Here is a 26,795-nt window from a genome sequence, read left to right on the forward strand (position 1 = left end):
AGGATAGCTCTATCCTTACCCTTCCTAATCTGATCTAAAATCGCCAAGAAGATACTATCATTTAAGCACAGAATTTTGAAATGTTCGTGGTAGAAAAGGCCTTAAAGACTATTTCATTTACAATTCACAAAAAATTTCACTTTGCTTATTAGCTCCGGGAGTTGCTCCTTTAATATGAGGTGTCCATGGTCAGATAACTTTGGAAAATGCTGTGTACTGCTGTGTACTCCCCTCCTGGAGATTCTGTGTACATTTGCCTGTTAAGGGGTTTGAGAAGTCCTGCAAAAAAGAAAGCTAGCAGCTTCCTCAGCTCCTCAGCCATTTACCAAGGAACCCTGTTTTCATTATAAGCATGCCAAGTAATAATGTTCCATGGGACATACTTTGGAAAATAATCCAACCATCCTAGTTTATGAATGAAGAAATGAAGTTCATGAAGAGATGGCAGTTACGATTTTCCAAAGGTAATGCCAGGAAGGATTAGCACTGTTTCCCTTTATTCCTTGGAGCTTACGTTGGTCAAGGGCTTGTGAGAATATAGTATCTCCCCCTCTTCCTCTTGCTTAATTCTCTCACCCGCTTGAACAAGGTTCACCTTTTTATCCACAGTGTCTTAGGTCACATCATGAAGGTGAATTGGAGCACAAGATAACCATCATATGTGAAAACATCAATATCAGCACCCTTTCTCTAGATCAGAACCAACATACTTTGATTACAACAAGTTATTTTAACAAATATTTTAGAGTTCCCCTTTTTATCCTCCTGAAATGAAATGTATAGCTCCTTAACCTGTTGCTGCTGCTGCTGCTGCTAAGTCACTTCAGTTGTGTCCGACTCTGTGCGACCCCATGGACTGCAGCCTACCAGGCTCCTCCGTCCATGGGCTTTTCCAGGCAAGAGTACTGGAGTGGGGTGCCCTTGCCTTCTCCGGCTCCTTAACCTACCTATATTTAAAAATCAATGTAATATTCAACTATAATATAAAGAAGAAATAAAAGAATAGTATTTTATAATAACATTTTAATATAGAAATATCTAGGCCAACTTTAAAGATACAATGAACTGTTCAGTTCCTCTTCTATGTAGAATCATCATGAATGTAACGGCTACAAATACAAATCAATAATAAATATCTTATACCAGCTACTGAGAAGTAAGTTGAGTAGCCTGATTTTCCAAACTGGTAAACTGCTCTCTGTAAAATTCCAAACAAATAAAAATATTATCTTCTCTCAATTTATATAGTTCTTGCTTTCTTAAAAAATTCAGTATATAATACAACCTAGTGAAAACACTTTTATTGAGCATTTATTAGATGGTAGCACATATATTTAAGTGCTATAAACTTATTCATTCATTTAATTTTCATAATGATCTCACGTAGGTATGATTAATATCCCCATTTTATACATGGGGAAACTAAGACAAAGAAGATAAGTAACTTGTTCAGCAACTATTTAATAGTAAGTTACAGCCCAGTCAATGAACCCAGGCGGTGCAGCTCCCGAACTTGTGCTCACAGGTTCTGTGACTGTCATCTGAAGGACTCAGAAACTGAGTCACTTGGGCATTTTCTACATAGAACATAGCTAATGGAAGGCGGCTTCGGATCCTGGAAACCAAAAGGAAAACAGACCAGAGTCTCTCTTTAGTGTTGGTTTACTGTCTACCCTGGAGAATGACAGAGAGGGAGAGGAGAGTGTTGGGACCAGCCTTGGACCCAGATGCCCTGCTCCTGGGACCTGCCAGAGCGAAGTGTTCAGAGAGCAGAGACAGGAAACTGCCCAGGCTTCATTTTTATTCTTCCTCATGTTCCTCTAGCCCTTGTCAAAAGCATAAGCCAACCATGGACTATGCCATCTAGCAACTTCTCATAATGGACCCAGAACTGAAAAGGAAGGGAGCTGAAAAAAACTGAAAGAGACACAGTACCTCTGGGGCTGCAGGCTGGGAAGTGAAAGGCTTGGGACTTGCCTCCTGCCTTGCAGCCTGATTGAGAATCTGCTCTTCCTCTAAGAGTGATTGTGCTAATAATCAGGCCTCTGGGTTGCAAAACCCACTTATCTTTGCTCCATCCTCTGAAAGGGCGAGGTTCTGACTAAGAGTTGTCTCCTAGGAGTAACTTACAAAGACAGTTTGGATTAACGCTCTGGGTTCTGTTCCAGCTCATTGCTCATCACCCCACAGTGTGTTTGCTCTTAGCAGATCTGCTCCAAACAAATTGTGTGTTCTCTGAGATTTAGTGTTTAATAATGATGTAACTAACTACTATATGCCAGGCAGGAGAAGGCAGTGGCACCCCACTCCAATACTCTTGCCTGGAAAATCCCATGGACGGAGGAGCCTGGTAGGAGTTGGAGTCGGACATGACTAAGCGACTTCATTTTCACTTTTCGCTTTCATGTATTGGAGAAGGAAATGGCAACCCACTCCAGTGTTCTTGCCTGGAGAATCCCAGGGATGGGGGAGCCTGGTGGGCTGCCGTCTCTGGGGTCGCACAGAGTCAGACACGATTGAAGTGACTTAGCATAGCATATGCCAGGAAAAGCACTAAGTTCTTTTTTTTTTTTTTGACTGTGTCAGGTCTTAGTTGCAGAATGCGGGCTTAGTTGCTCTGTGGCATGTGGGGTCTTAGTACCCTGACTAGGGATTGAACCTGCATCCGCTGGATTGGAAGGTGATTCTTAATCACTGGACCACCAGGGAAATCCCAAGCACTGAGTTCTTTGCATGCTTCATCTCATTGAATCCTGACAATCCTGTGAGATAATTACGCTCATAACCCTATTTATGGGTAAGAAAATTGAAGTCCGGAAAGTTTACATTTAGGTGCCCAAGTCAGACAGAAGAGAGCTGAGTTAAACCCAGGCTGCTTCATTGCCAGCTTGGCTGTTCTGAAGGAACTAAGAAGAATAGGCCTGAGATTATACTTGAGGAAGAGGAAAACTGTTACAAGCGTACTGGGACAAACCTGGATTCCTAGGACTTCTTTCCTTCACCGCAGGACTTCTCTTTAATTCTCCTGGTTAGCAGATATTCAGTTACTCAGTGTGGTAAGGGAGCAGCCAAACAGATCTTTCTGAAATGCAAATCTGAAGACCTGTCCTCAGCTAACATTTTTTCCAAAGGTTCCCTGTGGTGCCTAAAATAAAGGCCAGGCTCCGTAGCATGACGGTCAGGTCCTCTATAATCTGGACCCCTCTGGACTTTATAACTCTCTCTCCTATACTTCCCCCCACCGCCAGGAACCCTGAGAACCTCGCACCAGCCCCACATAATCAGCATACTATTTCTTGCCTCCAGATAATGGTCCATACTGTTTCTTATGCCTCAGATGCCTTCTCCTGCCCCAACTTGTCCATCTGATAAACTTGTATTCATCCTTTAGAACTCTAAATGTCAAATGTTCTGGTCTTTGTAAAAAGCCTATCCTGATTTCTCTGGCAAATTTAGTCCTCCTTTCTCCAGGCTCTACAGTAGTTTGTGTATCAGCTCAGGACCACAGTAGATATTGCACTTCTTTGTTCAACTCTGTTGTCAACAGAGCCCCTGAACACACTGATCATATATATATATATATATATATATATACATATATATATATATATTTTTTTTTTTTTAAAGAAAATGTGGTAAAGGGACTTCCCTGGTGGCCCAGTGGCTAAGAGTCTGTGCTTCCAATGCAGGGGGCCTGGTCAGGGAACTAGATCTCACATGCCACAATTAAAGACTAAAGATCCCACGTGTCGCAGCAAAGATTGAAAATGCCACAACTAAGACCCAGTGCAACAAATAAATAAATAATTTTTTAAATGTAGTAAATACACATGACACACAGCACATCAGTAGCATTAAGTACATTCACATTTTTGTACTACAACCACTGGCATCCCTCTGCAGGACTTTTCATCTCATAAAACAGAAACCCTGTACCCGTTAAATGCTAACCCTCCCCCCTCCTTCAGCCCCTTCCAACGTAGGGATCGAACTCAGGATCTTCCCAACCCAGGGATCAAACCAAGGTCTCCAGCATTGCTGGCAGTTTCTTTACCAGCTGAGCCACCAGGGAAGCCCAACAATACTGGAGTTGGTAGCCTATCCCTTCTCCAGGAGATCTTCCCAGCGCCAGGAATCGAACCAGGGTCTCCTGCATCGCAGGCAGATTCGTTACCAACTTAACTACCAGGGAAGCCTACCCTTCAGCCCCTACGTATCTCTGTCCTGTCTGTCTCTGTGAATCTGACTACTTTTCCACTCACTCTTATATTCCCCAAATCTGGCACATTGCTTTGCACAGAATAACAGTTAGTAAATGTCTGTTGAGAGAGTGCATGGAATCTTTTGTCTAAGATGAATGGTGCAACATATGTCTTAAATTTCTTTGTACCCGCTTTTGCAACAAATAGACTGCTTAGATCTTAAACTGGAAATTCTGGGGCTTCCTAACTTTTCCAGTGTTCACCTTTCCCCAGATCAGAAGTTGCCCAAATAGGTGTTCTCGTTAGAAGGGAGTTTTACCTTCCTTACTCAGAAATGCCTACAGTTTTCATTGCAGTTGGGTTATAGACATGCTGTCCCCAGATCAGCTGGGAGGGGTCCTGAGGCATGGTGACAGAAAGAATACTGACAAGCAGCCAGAACTGGCTGCATTTCAAAACTTGGCTTCACACACTCACACACATACTTGTGTGTGTGTGAGTGTGTGTGTGTGTGTGTATATATGTTGCTGTCAAAATTGTAGCATATGTATTTTCCTTACTTCCTCCCATCTGAGCAGAGGTTTTTTGCTGTAATTATAGCTAACCTAGTAATGGAGGCAGCTGCATGCATTTTGGGGGAGCCTATAACTTTCTCTGTCTTCAGAGTTGCACTCAAAAAACAAAAAAGAATTATATTCCAATGTACATGTTTAAGAACAAATTTTTTAAATATTTCAGGGGAAAAGATGCAGTATTAATTTGTGGGTCAAAATGTTTTTGACCCAGTCCCCTTGCTAGAAAATGTAAAATCTAGTAGTTGATAGTTAAGAAAATTCTATAAGGTGCAACAGGTCATGTCTTGATCCCATCACCCTTGCTCTTGGCACTTGGATTTTTCATGGCCAAAGCTGTCATAGTGAGCCTTCTTTGGAAACCATGACATGTCTCTTACAGAAATAGCAACCCACTCCTGGGAAATGGATTGCCTGGGGAAATTTCATGGGATGCCTGGGAAATCCCATGGACAGAGGAACCTGGCAGCCTGCTCCTTGGGGTTACGAAGAAATTGGGCATGATTTAGTGACTAAACAACAATGGCAACACCCAGTATTTTTGCCTAACATGTTGCATCGCTATATCCTGGCTGCTCATTAGAGTCACCTGGAGAGCATAAAAAGAAATTTAAAAAAAATTATTTTAAGCCTTTAACCCCATACCCCTAATATTCTGATTCTTAGGTGTGAAGTGGAGGCCCACACATTTTAATAGTTCTCCAGGGGATTGTAGTCTGCAGCAGAGGTAATCACTGTGTTAGAATGGTGATGTTGCTCAGAAGCAGTCTGGGCTGTGTAGCAGCACTTAAGCATTAGTGGGCAGGTTGCTTTTTCTGCTTTAGTCCATGCCGTATATATATATGAACAATACTACCAACCCTGCCAGGACTTCAGTCACTGGTTTTCTCTGACCTTTTGGTGTAACTCTACAACCTTTTATTCCTGAGGCATCTTGCACAGAGTGCTGAGTTCCACTAGTGTGTGTGCATGCGTACTCAGTCACCCAGTCGTGTCCCACTGTTTGCCCACCAGGCTGTAGCCCACCATGGACTGTAGCCCACCAGGCTCCTCTGTCCTTGGAATTTTCCAGGCAAGAATACTGGAGTGCCATTTCCTCCTTCAGGGGATTTCCCAACCTGGGGATTGAACCTGCGTCTTCTGCATTGACAGATAGATTCATTACCTCTGAGCCATCTAGGAAGCCTGAATTCCACTAGGCAGACCCTCTAAGCAGGGGTCCCCAACCTCCAGAATCTAATGCCTAATGATCTGAGGTGGAGCTGATGTAGTGATAATAGAAATAAAGGGCACGATAAATGTGCACTTGAATCATCCTGAAACCATCCCCCAACACCCCAGTCCATGGAAAAACTGTCTTCCATGAAACTGGTCCCTGGTGCCAAAAAGGTTGAGGACTGCCCTGGGTTGGGAAGAACCCTAGAGAAGGAAATGGCAACCCACTGCAGTACTCTTGCCTGGAAAATTCCATGGACTGAGGAGCCTGGTAGGCTACAGTCTGTGGGGTCGCAAAGAGTCGGACATGACTGAGCAACTTCACTTTCACTTTCACCTTAAGGGGACTGGCCTGCACTTTCCTGATGGCCAATCAAGCTGGACATGAGGCTGTGTGAGCCACAGGAGCCTGGGGTGCAGTGAGATGCCCAAGCTAAGCAGTGCCCCAGAGGAAACCCACCACCTGCAGTCAGCCAGTAATCTAGCTGCTATTCCTCCTCCTCCCTAGCCAGGCCTCGTCCAAGTCAGCTACTTTGAAAGTGCAGAAAAAAGGTCAGATTCTCTCCAGAGCATCCACCTGTGTGTTGGATTTCCTAGTAAGAGCAGGGTTTGTAGTGAGACCTGATGGATGCAGGTTTGAATTCTAGCTGTGTCCTTGAGCAAATCACTGCTGCTGCTGCTGCTGCTGCTGCTGCTGCTGCTAAGTCGCTTCGGTCGTGTCCGACTCTGTGCGACCCCATAGACAGCAGCCCACCAGGCTCCCCTGTCCCTGGGATTCTCCAGGCAAGAACACTGGATGGGTTGCTGTTTCCTTCTCCAATGCATGAAGTGAAAAGTGAAAGTGAAGTCACTCAGTCGTGTCCGACTCCTAGCCACCCCACGGACTGCAGCCTACCAGGCTCCTCCGTCCATGGGATTTTCCAGGCAAGAGTACTAGAGTGGGGTGCCATTGCCTTCTCCGAGCAAATCACTAAACCTCTCTAAATCCCCTTTCCCTATTTTGTCAACTGGGCCTCATAACACCTACCTCATAGGATTAAATGAGATAATGCGCATGAATGGCTTAGCAGTGACTGAAGCTAATAAACACTCAGTGAATGGTAGTAGTGAACCTTGACAGGCACTGTCTAATCCCACGTGGGAAGCATGAGTGTAGAAAAGGAGCAGGCCGGTGCTCCCTCAGCAGGGTGTCTGCATGGGAAGCTTCGAGAGCCAAGGAAATTGAAGCCCTTTTCCCCCAGATGCGGTAATTGAGTACAGTTTGAAAGCTGGGATTGTAATCCCCTTCCACAGACAAAGCGCCCCATCTCCTCTCCTGCAAGCAGCAGCCTGCTGCCTCTGCACATCCTCCGGCCATTTTTTCCTGCCTTCTTTGTTCTATTTCCGTGCCTGTGGGGATGTAGGAAAACTGCTGCCTTCCTCAGGTTGCTATTTAAAGACATTCTGAGCGATGCTGCCACTGCTGCTTCTAGCGCCACGGCGGCAGCTGCTCCAGTCCCTGCCACAGCGAGTGAACAGCCCCATTGCCTACGTTTTGTTTAGGATCCCTGAGCTGTTACCTCTCCCAGGGGTTCACCGTAAAGCCCGTCTTAGTCTTTGCCCCTCAACTGCACAGCCTGTCTACATCCCTGTAGCATTTTGAGCACATCACTAGTTACAAATTTCCCCTTATTCTTCAATGAAAATCATGCCTGATACCCCCTCACTCCCTCCTCACCCATCTCCACCTTGCACTTGAGATGCCCTTCTTATTTAATAGCCAGACACAACCCAGAAAGGGTAAAAATGCCATTTATCTCTAGGCCTAGCAGAGAAAAATACTTTAAGAATAAAAGGTTTTGAAAAGCTCAGTAACCTCCAGCATTAATAAGAATGCCGCCCTGAACTTCAGCATGTTTGAGATGATCTGTCAGGCACAGATAGGAATCTCTCAGCCATTAGTAATCCTGTCTTTCTCTGCTGACCCACCCAGCGCTTTTCAATGAAGTGTCTCAAAAGCCAGGTCTTTCTGTTTGAATTGGGCCTGATTTCTTTTTCATAGAGCCATCAAAGTGAAGTTTTAGGTTTTATCAGTAAAGCATCTATCCTTCTTTGGACCGAAATTCCTCAGTGAGGTTCAGATTATCTTCCTCCATCCTGCTTCCCCAGTTTATTTTGTTTCCTGCCCATTATCCAAGGGAGACCTTGGAGCTGGGCTGCTCTCTGCTTGCCCAGAAGAGCCCTTGCTGGTACTCTCAGCTCTGTGCAGGGTGCGCACTGTGTTCCCGACCACCAGAACCCGACTCTGGCCCCGATCGCATGCTCAGACTGCATCAGACCTGTTTCCCCTCTCTTACAGCCCTCCCCTTGTCTTCTGACTCTCCTCCATTTATTCATCTTCCTGACTGCTTCTTCTTTGGCTCCTGCTCTCTATTTTTCATTTTCAGAGCTGAGCCTTTCCCCTTATTTTCTTAGCCCCTGGGTGGTAAATCCAATTACCTCAATGTCAGAATAATAGTACCACTGATACTTTGAATTATTGATCACCACACTGTGATAGCAAAATACCCTCACCTGCATTATCTCTTTTGCTCTCACAGTAAACTTGTAAGGTAGGCAGTATATGTTCCCCACTCTGTAGTAGTGAAAGTAATAACCACTTGGAGAGGCAGGATAATCTAGTGGTTAATAAAGAGCATCGACTCAGATCCAGACAGCCAGGGTGTGAATCCTGCCTCCTGCTGTCACCAGCTGTGTGGACAAATTGAAGATAATAGTACCTCTCTCGTGGTGGTGTGAGGATTCAGTGAGTTACTAGAGATAAATTGCCTGGAACCACATCTGGCACATAATAGATATTATGCGGAGATTAGCTGTTGTTATCACATGTTCATTCATTCTTATGTTCGTCAAAGACTATTACCTGCCAGGCTCTGCTTGCTGTCTCAGTGATGCAAGAGCAGCGAGATGGACACAATCTGGCCTCAGAGCGGTCTCAGTATTTTTAAAAATATTTATTTGGCTGCACCTGGTCTTAGTTGGACAGCACATGGGATCTTCAGTCTTCGTTGCAACATGCAGAAACTTTAGTTGCGGCAAGTGGGATCTAGTTCCCTGACTGTGGATGGAACCTGGGCCGCCTGCATTGGGAGCTCAGAGTCTTAGTCACTGGATCACCAGGGAAGTCCCGAGATCACAGTATTAGTGCCACCTGTGCAGCTGCCACCACGTGCAAATCCTCACGCTTGGATCTTTACAGATAGTAATTCTCACAACAGCTTTAAAAGGAGGCAGTGTTATTCCCATCCCGAGAGGAAATCTTTGGTGTTCCAAAAGCCCAAGTGGTTTGCTCAGGATTCCCCAGCTGGTAATTGGGGTGCCAGGTTTCACTTCACCCAGTTCACCTGCCAGCAGATCTTAGGTTCGACTCTGCATGTCTGTCTCCCCCGTGAGTGGTGAGCTCCTGAGGGCTGGGGCTGGCCCTCGGCACGCAGCTTGCTGAGCTCGATCTCCTGCACACATTCAGGAAATGTTGGCCAGCTTGTGCTCTGTTGTTGATGCTTAACTCTGTCCCATAACTGGTCTCTTCTGATCTCGCTCACTTCCCTCAGACATCAAGCTGACATTGGTTTTTGGTTTTAATTTATTTGGCCGCCCCAGGTCTTAGTTGCAGCATGTGGGATCTTTAATCTTAGTTTTGGCATGCAGAATCTTTAGTTGTGGCATTCAAACCCTTAATTGTGGCAAGTGGATTCTTGTTCCTTCACCAGCGGTAGACCCTGGGCCCCCTGCATTGGGAGCATGCAGTCTTAGCCACTGGACACCTGGGAAGTCCCCGAACATTGGTTTTAACATGGAAGCACAGGGGTCAAGATGAGGATTCTCAAAGGTTGACCTAACTTCCTCATGCCGCACCTGATGCTTATTTCAGCCTGTCTTCAAACAGAACTAGTTGGATTCTGGGGTTGCCTCCTCTTCTGGGCCCCAGTCAGAAAATTTTTTTGTCTGCCAGGTCAGTATCCAGCCACCAACTCCAGTTCACTTATTTCTCATGTCAGATCCTGCCTTTTATTTCAATGTCTGACTTCCCTGTTCTTTCTCTGCTTTTGTCTTTGTGCCCAGCACTTATTTCTTAACCACAAAAGGAATCACAATTCTTCTAGCTCTATACGAGACTGAATTTCTAAATACAGTTAGTGTGTGCTAGCGTTTAAGTTTTTAATTCTTTCATATTTAGTAATCCATTTTTTCCTTAAATATTACAAAAATATAGGTGGAAAGTCCTCCTCTAGATCACGCTCTCTGGAATTCTTATTTTTGTAAATGTCTCATCTCTGGCCATTTGTATGTCTTATTGATCTCACATAATAATACAAAAGAATAGCAATTTCACTTACTTTAGTTTCATTTGTAAAATCACCTGGAAGTGTGACTTTTAAAATAATTTTTAAATGTAAATGAATACTAATTGCTAAATGTATTCACTCATGGAGTTTGTGTTAGAGAGGTAGTTTGACTAGAGACTATTTTCCTTCCTCTGGTTCCCAGATATTCTGGGTTGTGGTTATATTGTCCTTATAATCAAATATATAAATAAGCTTAGGAATGAAAGTGAAGAAAGCTATTGGCCATGTATTTCTTCTTTTGATCTTAACACAGAGATGTAACCACCACTCTGGGCGTGTTTGGGGTCAGGCTCATTGAAAGAGTCAAACAGTTCTCCTGGTTTTCCACTGAAAAGGCATCTGTGCGCCCAGGGCAGTCGTTTGCTCACACAGTCCCTTTCCAGCGGGTCGAGCCTCACCTGGCTTTTCTAAGCCGTGTCTGGCCCTAAAGACTGCCTGTGTCCCTGAAGCATCAGCTTTGTGTGCTGCGGGAAACTGGCCCCTGGGAGGGTGAGGTGCGGGGGGGAGTGAGTGTGTGCCACCCACACTCCTCATTCTTTCCTTAAAAGCACCTGAACCCCACCCCTTTCCCCAGAGCTTTTAGACTAGGAATCTGGGTACTTCTTGAAGCCATCCCTGGCCCACCCCACTTGCAGCCTCCACCACCTCTCCCTGGAGTCCTGGGGCCTTGCTGCGTGGGGGAGGAGAGCAGGTGTGTTGAACTCTTAATGAGAGGTTTCCTCTGTGGGATTGCCTATATCCTGCCCACCACAGAGGCTTCTGTGAGTAACTTTACCTTTGAACTCTCCTTGTATTCAGCCCCTGATCCATGGGATTTGGTGACAATCCCTGGCTGGCGGAAAGCTTTGATCCTCAGGGAGTCCAGAGGAAGTCCTGTGATGTGTGGGATCCTCAGCGCTATAGGGATTGGGGAGAAGTCTCAGGGAGGGTTGCTAAGACAGACCCATTAATTAAGAAGGAGCCTTTTTCCTAACACTCAGTTACCTAAAAAAGGAGATCCGGTAACTGATAACAAGGGACTCAGCACCCCTCAAGTATGAAGTGGTGTTTGCACAAGCATTATTGTTGTTTTAAAGACACAGCAGTGCCAAGAAAAAATTCCTACCCACACCAGGAAAGAAAAAGCACCTTAGCAACCAGAATGCCTTAGAACTCTCCTCTTTAACAAAGAAAAGCTCATCTTACTCTGTTTTTGTCTTCTTTTTTTAAATTGGAATACAATTGCTTTACAGCGTTGTTTTCGTTTTCTCCTGTACAGTGAAGTAAATCAGCCGTATGCATACATATATGCCGTCCCTCTTGGACTCCCCTCCCACACTCCCCATCCCCTCTAGGTCATGACACAGCAATGAGCTGAGCTCCCTGTGCTCTCCACAGCTTCCCACTATCTATCTGTTTTACGCATGGTCTTGTATATATGTCAATCCAAATCTCCCATTAGGAGGCTCTAGCAAAAAATCTTTAAGATATTTCTGACTAGGTGAGAGAAGAAAAAGAGATGACCGTATAATAAACAGTGGGAGCACTAGAATATCTGTATAAGAGACACTGGGCTATAATCAGTGTCGGGAGATTTGTCGTTAAGCTTTATTCACAAACAGGCATGCTGGTTTGCTTAGACTCTGCATTTATTTGAGGTGGTTTGAGGGTGAGGGGACAGACAGTAAAACTTCCCCTGGCCACTCTGTGGTGCCACCCATTGGCTATAATAAAAGTCAGAGCGAAGGCCTTTTCGCATGGCAGGGCAATGTTCCTCCTCAGCTCCACAGGCAGAAATCAATTCCTTTGCTTCCGTGCAATCACGTACACTTATCTCTTAGATTGAGGATCACAATGCCCAGTGTGGGTGTGCATGTCTGCCTCCCTGCTGGGCTATAGCTGCCGGAGGGTAGGGTTTGTACATTATTCACCTTTTATCACCAGCACACTGCCTGGGCACGAAGTAGGCCCTCAATAACGATTATTGAATGAGTGAGTAAGCATGAGGTGGTCGCTGTGGGGAGTCATCCTCTTTCCAGAATCATCTCTCCTTTTCACACTGGCAGCCTTGGGGAAGGAGAAAGCTAGGTTATGAGAGGGCAGCAAGCGATAGTGCCAGAGTCAGACACCTACCTGCGCGTCATGACCCAGCAGCTCCAGAGAACATCAGGAGACAGCCGCACGGCAGAGGCGGGGTGGCATCTTTATGGACTTTGCCTGTAGGATTCAGGCATTTAATGCTAAGACATTGGGCAAAGAGCAGAGAGAGTTGTCTGTAGGGCCAAGTGCATAATATGTGGGGCCCAGTGCAAAATGAAAATACAGGGTCACTGGTTTAAAAAAAATAATAACACAAGGAGAAGGTACCATTCAGGGTGTTTAAATATCAAGTTGTTTTCCTTTCTTCCACAGTCTCTCTGTCCTTTGACTTGTCAAGGTGTTTATTATTTGCTGTTAACACTGTTCTAAGTTGAGAACCTTTTATGTGTTAGGCCATTAGCATGGTACTGAACATCTTTATATTGTGTGATGCCAATTTCAAATGTTTAACTCATTTAAACCCACACATGTTTAACTTATATGTGGGATCATCAAAATTATACAATTTGTATTCTGTAGCTGGTACATGCATATGTATTTCCTTCCTAGCAGAACAGTGGAGAGTCTGCACAAAATTAACTGCTTTTATTTCACATCTTGATACATGCTCATCTTACCAACACCCTTTATCTTCAGTTTACTGATGGATAAGAAAAAGGTGAAAGAACAAGAACTGTGGGTGGTCCTGTTTCCTTCTCTGTCATCATTTTCAGCATAGATGGCTGGCTAACACGGGGAATCCACGCAGAGGATATGATGGATTCCTTCCTCATCCCATGTTTCTTGGAAAGTCGTCGCCTGCTTACTATGCTTGGAGCAAGTGGTGGTTTTGACGAAAGCGTGGCCTCCGCAGGATTTCAGTGCCTTCACTTTTCAGTCATGAATGTAACAGAGGCCCTCCCTGGGTAGAGGCCTCAGGACTAGCTGAACTCCCACGTGTCGCAGGTGCATCAGAGCTGAGCTCATGTGGCACCGGCAGGAATGGGGGACACACGTATGGGGCAGATCTCCTCTGCTCACTCTCAGGTTCCTGTGCCTATTGAACTTCAGTTATAAAATACAAGCTCAAAGATGCAGTTATCAAGTGTCAGGTTGCGGCAGCAGACCAGTAAACCAGGCACGGGGCCCCCTTGGTCATGGGACCCTGTGTGGCTGCACAGGTCACACACCTGTGAATCAGGCCTGGTTTCATGACACTGTTTCAGTGGATGTTCTTAGAGTTTTTAGCTTTTACCAAGTGACAGACTAGCCAGGAATAGCATGCATGTGTGCCTTCTCTCATTTATAAATAGTTTTTAGATACTTGCCATGTGCCAGTCACTTTATGAGGCATTGCGACTACACCAGAGTGTACAAGTCAAGACATGGCATCAGTATCAGTAGTACCTGTGAGCTAGTGAGGAAAATATATTTTTAGTTACACACTGAGTATTTCAATTCCAAATGTGAGAGAGGCTACAGACGCAACTCTAAAAGGCTTACCTAGGTGGGAGCTAGGATGTGGCATTTCAGGCTCAGGGTGAGGAGAGGAGGACTTGTAGGTGAAGAGAGAGCAACGGTGGTCTCCCAGGCTGAGGGAACAGCATAAGCAAAGACCTTGAGCTGAGGAGGGGCTTTGCTCAGACAAGGAAAGAAGGCCTACGCAGCTGGAGCCCAGGGACAAGAGGGAGAGCAGCAGGTGGCCTGGGGAGCTGGTTTTGTGTCCCCCACCCCCTGCCTACCTTCTTCCACTCTCCAGTGCCCATGCTGTTCAACAATATCAAATGATGGAAAGGGCTCTGTTTCTATTCTTTTCTTTTTTCATTAATTTATTTATTTGACTGTCCCGGATCCTCAGTTGCAGCATAAGGAATCCTTTTTTTTTCAGTTGCAGTATGTGGGATCTCTAGTTGAGGCATGCGAACTCTTAGTTGGAACATAAGGGATCTATTTCCCTGACCAGGGACTGAAGCCAGGCCCCCTGCATTGGAACCATGGAATCTTGGCCATCGGACCACCAGGGAGGCCCCTCATCCTCTGTTCTCTAGCAAGTTCAAGATGTGTGATGCTACATGCTTGGTGTTCTTGTGTGCAGTGTTCAGGGGATTGTGGTGCCAGATGTAAGTGTACTCACTACCCACTGAACTAACCATTTCCCATCGTTTTTGTTCACCATTTCCAATTCACTTCCTGTTCCTAAAATATGACCTTTGTTTTCTCGAACCTCTTTTCATACACTTTCTCTCAGGAACTTTCCATGTTCTGTTCTATATTGTCTTCATTTACCGCCAGAGGGTAAGCAGACTCACCACCAGAGGGTAAGCTTTTAAAAGCAGGTTCTGTGTCTCCTTTACCTATTAAATGGCCTTAAGAAAATCTTTGTCTAGTAGTTAATTCAGTTCAAAAAAGGCATATTTATTTTTAATAGATTATATATTCATAAAATACAATATTAAACTGGCACAAAAGGATATGTAATCCCCCCACATCTCTCTCCAGTTTCCCTTGCTGGAGGCAACCAGTATTTTGCAGAGGTAATCTGTGTCTATTGTATATAAACTATTATATATATATTTATTACATGGTTTTTATGAAAAGCCATAGAAGCGAAAGAATGAAAGAATTTCTCCATTCTCCTATTCCTTTTTTTATCTATTAGAAAGATGCAAATTTAAAACAGCAAGGTGCTATTTTTCCATTACTTTAATTAGCAAAGATAAAGAGTGCAGTACTTACGAGAATATGGGGAAATAGGAGTTTTCAAAGTGATAGGTAAAAATATAAATTATTACAACCTCTCTGGCCAGCTATCAAGATTTTTACTGCACATTACCCTTTGACCTTGTAATTCCATTTCTGGATATTTGTCCTGCAGATATACTTGTGCATGTCTGCAGATTAGGTATCAGAATGTTTATTGCAATAATTTTTGTAATAGGAAAAGATCTTCAAAATACACTGGGTAGAGTGAGAATCATGGTACTTAGCAGTGTAGCATATAATTTTGTGCTTTAAAAAGGGGAAGGGGAAAAAATAATAAAAAGGGGAAGAGAAAAAAAGGTGTGTGTATATATATATATATATATATATGCACTTATAAACACCTAGAATATTTCGCACAATTAAGAATGATATCCTCTGAGAAGAGAAATTAGGAGTCTTGGTAGAAGAGAGACTTATTTTTTAATATGGTCTTCTTTATACTGTATTAACTCTTCAATAAAAATGAACAGGTAAGAACACAGACTCTGAAAGTTTAAAAACTGGCTCCTCCTTTGTTTAGCGAGATGATGTTGGGAGTTTACTTAATCTTCTAATCAACTCTTGTTTCTTCATCTGTAAAGTGGGGCTAATAACTTCCCTTTATATGACTGGCATAAAAGTTAGATAATGTAAAGAAAATATCTAGTACAGTACCTGGACCAAAAAATGTAGCTTTTGAGGCAAAGAGTCCTAGACCAGAAGTAACTTTGCAGGTAGCTGCAGACAAGATATGTGACCCACTGTGACCTGGACTCTTCAGTCCTTCATTTGACCAAATGATCCCCAAGTCCGCTTATACTGAGTTTCCCTGCTCTCTTGCTAGAAGAACCCATTTCTTGCTAGAAGTTCTGACTTCCAAGCCAGGAGGATTTGGGACAAAATTAGAAGCTTCTAGGAGGAGGTGCTTTGTTCTTGACACCTTCCCAGTTCCATATGAGACCATCAGAGTAGAGTATTGGACAAGAAGAAATGGGTCTGACTGTGTCTATGGAGTCCTATCTTATTTCCCATTGCAGTGCTGGAGTTGAAAAAAAGGTACAGAGTGGCTGAGAGAATTGCACCAAAATGAAACTGGTGAAAAATTTTTAAAGGAATGGCAAGGGAAAGCATGGTTACCAAAGAATAGCCTCCTGGGTTTCATAAGCTAGATGCCAGTTCTGTGGGTATCACAGAGGGCTTTGTGAGAGTTAGTGGGGGAGGATGCTAGGAACACCTGCATCGGGCAGTATTGCCTGCCTGGGGTCCTGAGGTTGGTGCCATGCTTTGCGACTGAAGGAAGGGGTCTGGGATCTCTACTTGGGTCAGGGGCTAAAAGGGAGTAGCAACCACAAAGGCCAGCATAGTAAGGGGCCAAGAGTGCGTGAGAAACCCAAAGGGAAGCCTATCTCAGTTCAGCTGCCCCATTCCCATCTCCCCCCGGAGAGGACCACGTTTTATCTTCTTAAAGGAGCCTGTGGGTTTCCTCCCAGAATGGCTCAGGTAGGAGAAGGCAGCTAGGTCACTCGGAGAAAATCTGGCACAGTAGACAGATGGCCTTGACTCTGTCTCTCTCGTCCAGGTGCTGAGGGACGTCCTCAAGGATCTCTACCACCTGCTGAAGCACGTGGTGTGTTTGGAGCCCGATGACGTGGCCAGGCTTCATGCCCAGCTGGCCCTGGAAGAGCTGGATGAGATCATGAGAAACTTCCTGTTTCCGCCACCGAAGCTGGAGAAAAAGATCACAGTCTTGCCATAGACCAGCCTTGAAGGACTCGGAGGAGGCAGACGGACCAAGCATCCTGAGCAGTGTCCAGGCCTCCCAGCAGGTGGCTCCACTGCCCCTTTGGAGCTGGCAATATGGCTGCCCCTGAAGGTGGCTTTCTGTCTCTGGTCACGTGTGTCTTCAGGCAGACCTTCCTTGTATCATCTATTTAGTCACACTGCATCCAGCCTAAAGTGTGTACTGATGGAAGAGATTACAGGTCTCATTGATCTGAACATTTTTCACTGTCCCATAGCATTCAGAGAAGGACATCTACGTGATGGAAGTATATGTTTAACACAACTGATGGAGTTTGGTTAATTAACCATTCTCTTACGACTTCAGTATAGAAGAGGTTGACCACTCACCTATCACATACATACCTGATACTCTTCCCTGCTGATGATCCCTTTTGTGATGAGGAGCAGCCAGGGCTTGTCATCCTTGGCTGCTCAGGAGGCATTTCAGAGGATGGAAATGCAGTTGGTGGTAGGGAGGGAAAGGAATTTGTTACCAAAACGTGCAAAAATGGAATAAAATAAACTCAGCTGGAAAGAATAACAGGTCTGAATCTGGTCCTCTGCTATTGAGATGAAAAGCTGTAGCATTGAGGAGGATTTAATCTCCAGAAAAAAGAATCAAACTGGTTGAATCTTCTAGGGAAGAAGGGTAAGCGCTGTGTTTGCCCTCCCAGGCCATTTTCTTTCACTTCCTCTGCTACTGTTTGCACAGAGTTGCCCTGATAATAGGAGAAAAGAGCCATGAGCATCTCACATGAGAGTTTACATCCTGCCTTCAGTCTTATGCTCCTTTAGATTGAGGAATGCTTGGACAGCGTGCTCATACTGAATGCCTGTTGGAAGTGTGCTGTTTATTGGTGGCCTGATGCCATGTTTACTGAAGTCATTTCACATGTAGTGCTATAGATGTCTTTTTACCAATTTACATATTTCGACCTCTGAATTTTGATTGCAGCTAAAAGAGAAGATAAAAAGGAGAAACTGGATGACTGCTTCAGACAAGCCCTCTCTGTCATCAATACCTTGGTGAGGCTAACCCAGAGTCTTTAACCATTCCTCAGGGATGAATTTTGTTGGAGTTTTATCCCCACTCTCTGGTGACCAGCCAAGCAGAAGCAAAACACAGTTTCCCAAAACTCTCAAGTAACTGAAGGATCTGTCTGCAAGCAGGTCCATTTGCCAGTAAACCTCAGACTGTTTCCCTCTGGCCAAATTACAGACATAGTCCTTAGCTTAGAACCTTTGTGGTGAGCAGTGAATTAGAACGAAGGGAGTCAGGTGTTTTTAAGGAATATTTCCATTCAGCTAGGGTATTGAGATTATTCCATTCTCCAGATCAAAGATGTCTAGAACATCAGATTGGACTTTCAGATCAGAGACGAATCTCCTGTGGACCAGTTGGATAGACACTGGAAGTTTTTATTTCTTGGCCTTCCTCTAACTAAACTCCATACCACCCTCTTAAGATCTCAGATGTGTCAGACCGTTGGTTTAATTTACAACTTTATTTGCATTAAATGCATTGCAATTCTTAGGACATACCCTAATGGATCAACTTGATCAGACTGAGAAACTCTCCAGTCTAAACACCCATCTAGGGAGTGCCTCGCAGAGCATCCTGGTCCCTTTATCTCCATTTAGAAGTTGTCTCTTAATTTGAATTATTTGGTAAGTGGCTAAAAGTATCTGTTCTTTATTGATTTTGATGGATTCAGTTTCAGAGAGTGACTTTTTCTGTCCTTGTTACCAAGCTCAAAGAGTCACTGTGTGTGTTTAGTTGCTCAGTCGTGTCTATTTGTGGCCCCCTGGACTGTAGCCTGCGAGGCTCCTCTGCCCATGGAATTTTCTAGGAAAGAAAATGGAGTGGGGTGCCATTTCCTACTCCAGGGGATATTCCCAGCCCAGGGATCGAACCCATGTCTCTTGCATCTCTGCATTAGTAAGTGGATTCTTTACCATTAGCACCACCTGGGAAGCCCAAACTCAAGGAGAGGGATACCTTAACGTCACCCTCCTAAACACCAAATATGACTAAAACATTAAAAGTTTCCAAATTATAATCTCCCATGTTTATCAGTATAGACATTATATAGATATGTATGTATATATACATCTCCATCCTTGAGAAAGAGCATGAGGATTTAGAGCTTTAGGATGATAAAAACACAGAACTTGAAAAAGGTACAGAACTCCAGGGGCAGATGGCAGGAGCAGTGGTGACCGTTCCCTGCACAGGCCTGTAAGGCGTGTCTGCTTCTGTGTCACAGCTGCGTCCCTCCACTTGCCTCTGCCTCTGCCCATCTCTCCTCTTCTGGGCCATCTTCTCCTGCTGCTCCTCAGGGCTCTTCCCTCCGTCTCTGCCACTGAAGCTCTCACCTCCAGTTCCTCCACTGCATAGTGGTCTGCCCCAAGGTCCCCTGTATCACTCATGGGTCTTTTACTTGCGCCCCCTTCCCTTCCCTGCTTCTTATTCCTCTTCCAGGCCCACTGGCACGGCTCCCTTGATCTCCAGAGGATGGGACTGTGGCAAAAGACCAGCAAGGGGCCGAAAGCTGTGGCTGAAGCCAAACCCAGGCGCTCTGCCCAAGCGTCAACTGCTTCATCAGCTTAGACTTCTTGGACACTCTGGATAGCTTTCCTCTCTGGTATGCTGTCCTTCCTCCTTGGTACATACCTGCCCTTTGACACACCCTGTATTATTTATTTATGTATCTATTCATTCATTCATTTTATGCTGCACTGTGTGGCATTGGGGATCTTTAATTTCCCAACCAAGGATCAAACCCTGCATTGGGAGTGTAGAGTCTTACTGCTAGACCACCAGGGACGTCCCCACCCTCTGTTATTTAATCAGAAATCTCCTAACTTGCACTTGGCTCCGTATCATCTCTCCAAACACATACTTTTCCATATTTTCATGTTCTTGTTCTTTCTTCACCTCTCTTCTCCATTCCTTCACTTTCCTACGGCTCTGCCAATCCATCCCCAGATAACAGCCAACCAGGCATGGTGGGTAGGAAAGCAAATCACAGTGACAACAGTTTGTTGAGCACCTACTGTGGGCCAGATGCTCTACCAGGTACTGAGAACACAGCAGCGAACAAAACCCTGACCTTCAGGGAGAGCTGACAGTATAGCAGAAGGAGCCAGACAAGAAATAAGGTAAAGAATAGAATATCAAATGGTGATAATTGCCATAGGGAAAACTGAGGGCAGGAATTGGGCTGTGTATGGGCTGAGAGCTGTAAGTTTGGATAAGTTGTCTAGAGAAGGCCTCCCGAGAAGCTGGTATTTGAGTAAAGATCAGAAGGAGATGAAGGAGCAGACATAAAGACACCTGGGGGAAGAGCAGTCCAGGCAGAGGAAGTGGCGAGTGCCAGGGTCCAAGGAGAGAGGTGAAAGAGGAGGGATGGTGTTAGCCCACTGGAAATGGAGGGGAGGGGTGTGGGGCTCATAGCCTGTGGACCACTTTGAGTGAGGTAGGGGCAGCCACAGACCTATTTCCAGCTGAAGCCCCTTCAGCATGTTTTTGGTGTTTTTTGATTCTTTTCTTTTTCCTTTAAATGTGGACCATTTTAAAGTGTTTATTGAATTTGTTCAATATTACTTCTGCTTTATGTTTTGGTTTTTTGGCCAGGAGACATGTGGGATCTTAGTTCCCTGACCAGGGATCAAACCTGCACCCCCTGCATTGGACGGTGAAGTCTCTTTCAGCTTGTTTTTGGAAAGTACTTTGAGGCCAAGGTGAAGAAAGCTGTAAAATGGGAAATACATTGAGGCAAAGGGAATTCATACCCAACCACGGTTTTTTTCCCCCTCAGTCCTATGGAAGCAGTGAGCCCTGTCCCCTTTCACCACCCTCCTTCTTTGGCAGCAGAAGAAAGAGGACAGCAGCCCTGTGGGCCTGGCCTCCGTCCCCACCCTGCTCCAGCTCTTTGTCTGTGAGGCTGTGAGTGAATGGAGCCTTGCCTGCCACCTGCCTGTGACTTGCGGGCAGTCCCTCCGTGGAGGGACAGCCAGGGAGAGTGAAAGTTGATCAGTGGGTGGGAGGATAATTCATCTGACCTGTGCACAATCAGACTGGCCTCTGCAGTCTCTGCACAGAATCAAAGGCTCAGCTGGAATTTCAGTGCAAGGAGGGAGTCAGAAAACGGGAACTGAGTTTCAGGGTGGGCTGTGGGAGGCAGCCTGACCATGGAAGAGGAATAGGCATGGGCTTCTTCCCCTGCCTCCTGGACAGCAGCAGGCATGACCTCTAAGGACCCAGCTGTGTCCTCCAGCGAGTTCTGCAGCCACGGAGCTTCTGCAGTCACACGCGGCAGCCTCACTGCAGTGCGCGCTCCTCTCCCTTCCATGCACCACTTGCTCTGAGCTGCCTGGCCGCTTGGGGGTTGGGGAGTTGTCTTCTTAGAACACCGGCTGCTGCCAGGGCTCAGGGCTGTGCTCAGTGTATCCGTGCCTGCCAGCCGTGTGTGTAGAGGGAGTGCAGACCCGCATCACCAGCCCTGAAAGGGGCTGTTTCCAGTTACTCAAAGGGTCCTCCCTGTGGTCCCTCCCCACTGTCTTTCATGCTGACTCAGGGGGTCCATGCTCCCAGGAGGGCTCAGGTGTTACCTGTCCCCACCCCCAAGACACTCTGCATCCCTGGGCATAGAAGAGCAAGGTCAGTCCCTCTGGGTTTCCTTTAGTTTCCTTTCGTTTTTTATCCATGAGGTTGTTTGATTCTCAGGACAGCATCGTGGATCGGAGAGGCAAGCTATTGTTACTCCTTTTTGGTGGAATTTGGCCAGTCTCCTGGGGGGTTGAAGCAGACTCTTTTGAACATCTGTTGAATGCTAGGGAGCCTCTCCTCACAAAACTAATATAGAAGGAAAACACTTCCAACCAGAGTATAATTTGGGAAACATTCAGGGGCTCATGTACACACAGAAGCCCTGGCACATGAACCCCACAAAGCAGTGGTTGAATCTCTGAGGACCTGTGCTGAGGGATGCTGGCCCTATGCTGTCCCCTGCCCTCAGAGTGCTGACGAGCAGCAAAGCCAGCTCCTCAGGTACAAACGCCCTGGCTGCATCTGTCTGTGCATGCACATGTGTGTTACATATGTTTTATAAGTTATAATAGACTTAAAGTGTATGTGACAAAGATATACTCACCTCCACTCCTACCCAAGGTTACCACTGATCAGCAGTTGGGTGTATATCCCCAGATCTTTCCTTCCTTTCACCCTTTTCCCAAATGAACACTCAAATGTACATTACTGCTTTCCAAAGGAAAAATGGAATTGTCACCATAAATACTGTCTTGTATATTTTTTTCTTAGTCACATATCTTGGAGACATTCTCAGTACTTACAGACTCTGCCCTGTGATGTGGTGTGTCTTCCATTGTATAGATGAGCCACAGCTGGTTTAAGCATTTGCCTCTTGATTGTCAACTGAATTATCTCTAATTTCCAGTGCTTCTCAAACATAACTCTTTATATCTTCAAGTGTTTCTTTAAGTCCTAAGAGGTTGGAAGACCAGATTCAAAAGATACAAATGTTTTCAGTGTTTGTACCAAAATGTCTATCAACCCACTTGTGTTGATCATGTTCCTCCATCCTCAGCTGACATTGTGTTAAATAGCCATGCCACACAGGTTCAGTCACCACAGTGCAGTGTTAACACCATTCTCTAAAAAATACCAGCCCAAGGAGTCTTCAGAGGATGGAGTTTTCTGTGGATCAAAGCCACTAATGGGGCACAGCGACACTCTTTGCAGCTGTGCTCACCGGCAGCCATCTACGAGTACTCATCCTGGAGAGAGAGCCTGGGTCCCCACAGGTCTGTTCAGAACTGCTTGGACGAGGCTCTCCACTCTGATACTCAGTCCTATGTGTTCAGGGTGTGCCTTTTCATGGGATTAGAAGTGCCCCCTTGATAATGACCGTGGTTCCCAAAGCATGCTCAGGACCTAGGGTCTGATGGCACCTCAGAGTATCAGGTTCATCCTGTAAAACCCAGGCGAAATGATTGCTGAAGCTCCACATCACCTTAACACTGCTGCTGAGTCGCTGCAGTCGTGTCCAACTCTGTGCGACCCCATAGACGGCAGCCCACCAGGCTCCCCCGTCCCTGGGATTCTCCAGGCAAGAACACTGGAGCGGGTTGCCATTTCCTAAGAGCTTATTATGCTCTTCTGTATACCTGACCTTTATTAATCCACTAAATCCTCACACTGGGCCTATGAGGGAGGTATTATTATTATCCCTGTTTTATAGATGGGAAAACTGAGACACATACAAGGCTAATTACTTGCTCCAGATTATGTAGTTAGTGAAAAGTAGCCAAACCAGTATTTGGACTCAGTCAGTCTGACTCCCAAGGCTGGGCTTTTAGCCACTGTGCTTTGCTACCCAATAGACAGACACTATGTTTCCAAGTGGTAAAAAAACACACACACACTTTTTTTTCCTTTCCTTTTTTAATATTTATTTTATTTATTTGGCTGTGCTAGTCTTAGTTGCTGCTCTTGGATCTTCAGCCTCTGTTACGGAATGTGAATCCTTACTTGCGGCATGTGGGATCTAGTTCGCTGTCCAGGGATTTAACCTGGGCCCCTTGCATTGGGAGCATGGAGATTTAGCCACTGGACCATCAGGGAAATCAAAAAAACTGTTCTTAATATCCGTGAGGATAAAGACAGTGGTTCCCTGTCTGTTCAGATGGAGCATGTGTTTCAAGGTAAACCTCAGGCCAGACTCCCTCCAGATAATGTCCTTGTACGTCAAAACCCAACTTCAAACACCAAAACTTGTTACACATATTGTATTTGACCTTGTCCTTTGTTCAGCAGCCGGACATGAGATTTCCCCCTAGCCTGTCTGCTTCTGTACTTAGACAGCTTTTGTAAATTGCTCATTGAAGGACCTGTTCTTTCTGGGGTAGCTAAGGCAGTAGACCTTTGAGGCTGCAGAGCTGTGTGTAGGGGCATAGAAAATGTAGCAAGTCTTCCCATGAACTCGAATCAGAACCCAGAAATGTCTCCTTAAAGACTTGTTGTTTTTTGTTTTAACTTTTCACCTCCTATGAGCAGGGTTTCAGTTCTCAGATTTCAGTATCTCAGAATGATAACAATGGATGGTTTTAATTCTTGGGTATATCTTTCCTGCATATATACATTGATACCTCTATTCCATACCATTCCTTCAGAGAAAAGAAAATGAGACTGGAATTCATGGGTCTATTTTACAGAAGGGGAAAATAGGGTTCAGAGAGAGAAATTCTTAAAAATGGAAAGAGAAACGGAGAAATGAGTGCACTAGAGCAGAGAAGCTTCTGTCATTATTCGCTAGTTTTTTGTTTGTTTGTTTGTTTTGCTCTGCTGGGTCTTAGTTGCGGCACACAGGATCTCAGTTCCCTGATCTGGATGGAACCCTGGGCCTGCTGCATTTGAAAGTGAGAAGTCTTAGCCACTAGATCCTGGGGAAGTCCCTATTCGCTGGTTTTTATAGGAACCAGGTAGCCAGCACCTAACTCCATCGCAGAGATGCAGGGGCACTGAGGGTGGAGCTGCTGTTAAGAGGAGCCGCTTTGGAGCTGCAGGAGCATCCTCTCTGTTTGGGGGACTGGGGACAGCTACTGGGCCTTTAAGTGGTTTATTAAATGATGTAAGATTTAATCTTCATTGTCTGCCTTAAGAGCTAAAGCCTGCTTAGAACAGTGCCTGGGTGGGGCTTTTCAGAGGTACAGCCCTAGTCATCACACGCATAGGTAGCCAGGCGCTGGGGAGAACAAAGCTGCCTGCTCCAAGCTTTCAAGAGTCTCTAGAGCTTGAACAGGCTCCCCAACCCCTACCCTGCCCCAGCCCCCACATTCACACACACCTTTATTAGACCACACACCCACTTTCCACACTTTAAAACCTATGGTGACCATATTAATCCTAGGGAAGGGCCTGCCTGAAATTAGGCTGTCTGTACTAAAAGATATGTGGTGCTGATGCTTCAGAGAGCTGGGCCTAGGGTGAGTCTCCACCCTCCCACCACCACTTCCCAAAGAAACTGTATCAGTGTTGTTCAGAGATTGCAAAGAACAAGGCTCCAGCATCTGCCTTATGGGAGTCTCTCTGGCCAGGGCCAGGACCATGTGAGAGAGAGTCCAAAGAGAGCAGCTCAGATCCACCACCCTAACCCATCCTTCAGGGAGGAAAAGCCCTTCATGCACAGAAGTCCTGTCATTTGTGAAACAAACTCATCCTGGTTGCTCTTTGGCAACTCTCTCCTCCCTGGCTTTGCCCTGGTTATCCTGGAAGAAGCAGGCAACACTTTTGCCAATAGAAAGGTTGTATCAACCCCATTCCTGGTAGATTCAGAGATCTGGGGACTGACATGCCTCGGTAGCCCCATCCACCTCTGTTTATCTCCTCAGCTCTCCCTGCTAATTTCTACCTCAAATTAATGTCTTTTCTCCTTTTCCTTTTTACTTTGTGGCTCAGTAGTTCATTGGTTCATTGTTAAGTCTTTAAGGTCACTTCATTCAGACCAGTGTGGCCAGCAAGGTGGTGGGTAGACACTCGTCTGCTCTGGAGCTCAGACCCAGGACTGGCTGGTTGGTTGCTGTCCTCCGGGTGCCAGAGATGTGCTTGCAAACCCATGTGAGGAGAATCCACGGGATGCGTGCTCAATGCTGGATGCATAAAGAATCTCCTAGGGAATTCAATAAAAATTCAAGCCTGGAGCTCACCCCCAGTGATTGTGACTAAATTGATCCGGGATAGGGTCCAGGCATTCATGTTTTTAAAAAACCTCCTAGAGTTTTAAAAGTCTAATGTGCAGTAGCCGGACGTGAGAACCGCTGCATTAGCTTATCTGGTGAGAAAAGGGTGGCAGGGGGCAGGAAGAGAGAAAGACACAGAGTGTGTGTGTTAGGGAGGTGTCCTAACAAAAAATATGAGTGTGGGACATATTTGGGGGGGTCTCTCCCCACAGAGGACTGATGGGAACTGCCTCCATCATTGGCTCTTCTCCAGTTGCTTTTATGGATGATGGAGCTTTGGACCTCCTCTGTGACAGTGACTAACTGTGTCTTTAATCAAGAAAGAGGACATGAAGCGGAAGTACCAGCACATTTAAGAACTGTAATTGACAATACTGTAACAAAGCCCAGGTTAATGTAGAACGAGGTTATCTTAAGCAGTTTGTTCCCCTCCTGTTGATCCTTGATCCTGCAACTGGGGCTCTAGGCTGGGATTGTGTCCCGATCAGGTCTGGGAAAAGTGTGTGTGTGCCTGGGTAACGAACGAGTATGCGTATGTGTAGGTGTGGACGTGCCCATGGGTATCAGCATGGCAGTCGGTGTACAGCACCCAGAAAAGACAGCCTCTCCCTGGGCAGGAATGCGATGCTGCTGATATCACCATTCTTGGAAATACGTTTTTTTCAGGAAGCGCACCGTCTCAGGGTGCTCCTAGAGCCCACATCTAGAGTGCCTGCCTCTCTTCTCCAGGATCACCATGACCCTGGATGAGGGACTGAGTGGACGTTGACACCAGCTGGGTTATGCCAGGCAAATCCTATGTCCTGGTTCAGGGTTGTGTTGCCAAGAGGAAAGAGTCTCTGGAATTCGCTCAGAATTGCTGGATGAGCAGGCCCAGATCTACATACTCCCTTCTTCCCCGCAAAAAATCTCTTGAACAGTACAAGGGATTTAAATAAAGCAAATTACTGGAATTTTGGCGACCACTAATCCTGTATGCTGGCCCTCCTAACTTCCCTGCTTTTCCGTTAGACTGAGGTTGCCAGACCTTTTGAATGTGAACCCGTATATGATGCTGTATCCCACCCAGCACCAGTTTC

The 26,795-nt window shown here is 45.6% G+C and overlaps 1 protein-coding gene across 7 annotated transcripts in view; it reads left to right on the forward strand.

The window, feature by feature from the left end:
• The window catches only part of HAS3 (hyaluronan synthase 3), a 206,598-nt gene that overhangs the window by 162,538 nt on the left and 17,265 nt on the right, over nt 1-26,795 (forward strand). For 2 of the 7 annotated variants that reach the window (XM_004015602.6, XM_012190024.5), the window contains exon 18: nt 16,754-17,494. The exons of 3 other annotated variants lie outside the window; for them this stretch is intronic. In XM_004015602.6, coding sequence (XP_004015651.3) covers nt 16,754-16,930 — 177 coding nt within the window. In that variant the 3' untranslated portion in view covers nt 16,931-17,494. Of the gene's footprint in view, nt 1-16,753; nt 17,983-19,438; nt 19,602-26,795 lie in introns of those variants that run through there. 2 more of the 7 variants (XM_060398433.1, XM_060398432.1) reach the window with 2 other exon arrangements.

This window comes from Ovis aries, chromosome 14, assembly GCF_016772045.2.
Source record: "Ovis aries strain OAR_USU_Benz2616 breed Rambouillet chromosome 14, ARS-UI_Ramb_v3.0, whole genome shotgun sequence".
Lineage (NCBI taxonomy): Eukaryota > Metazoa > Chordata > Mammalia > Artiodactyla > Bovidae > Ovis > Ovis aries.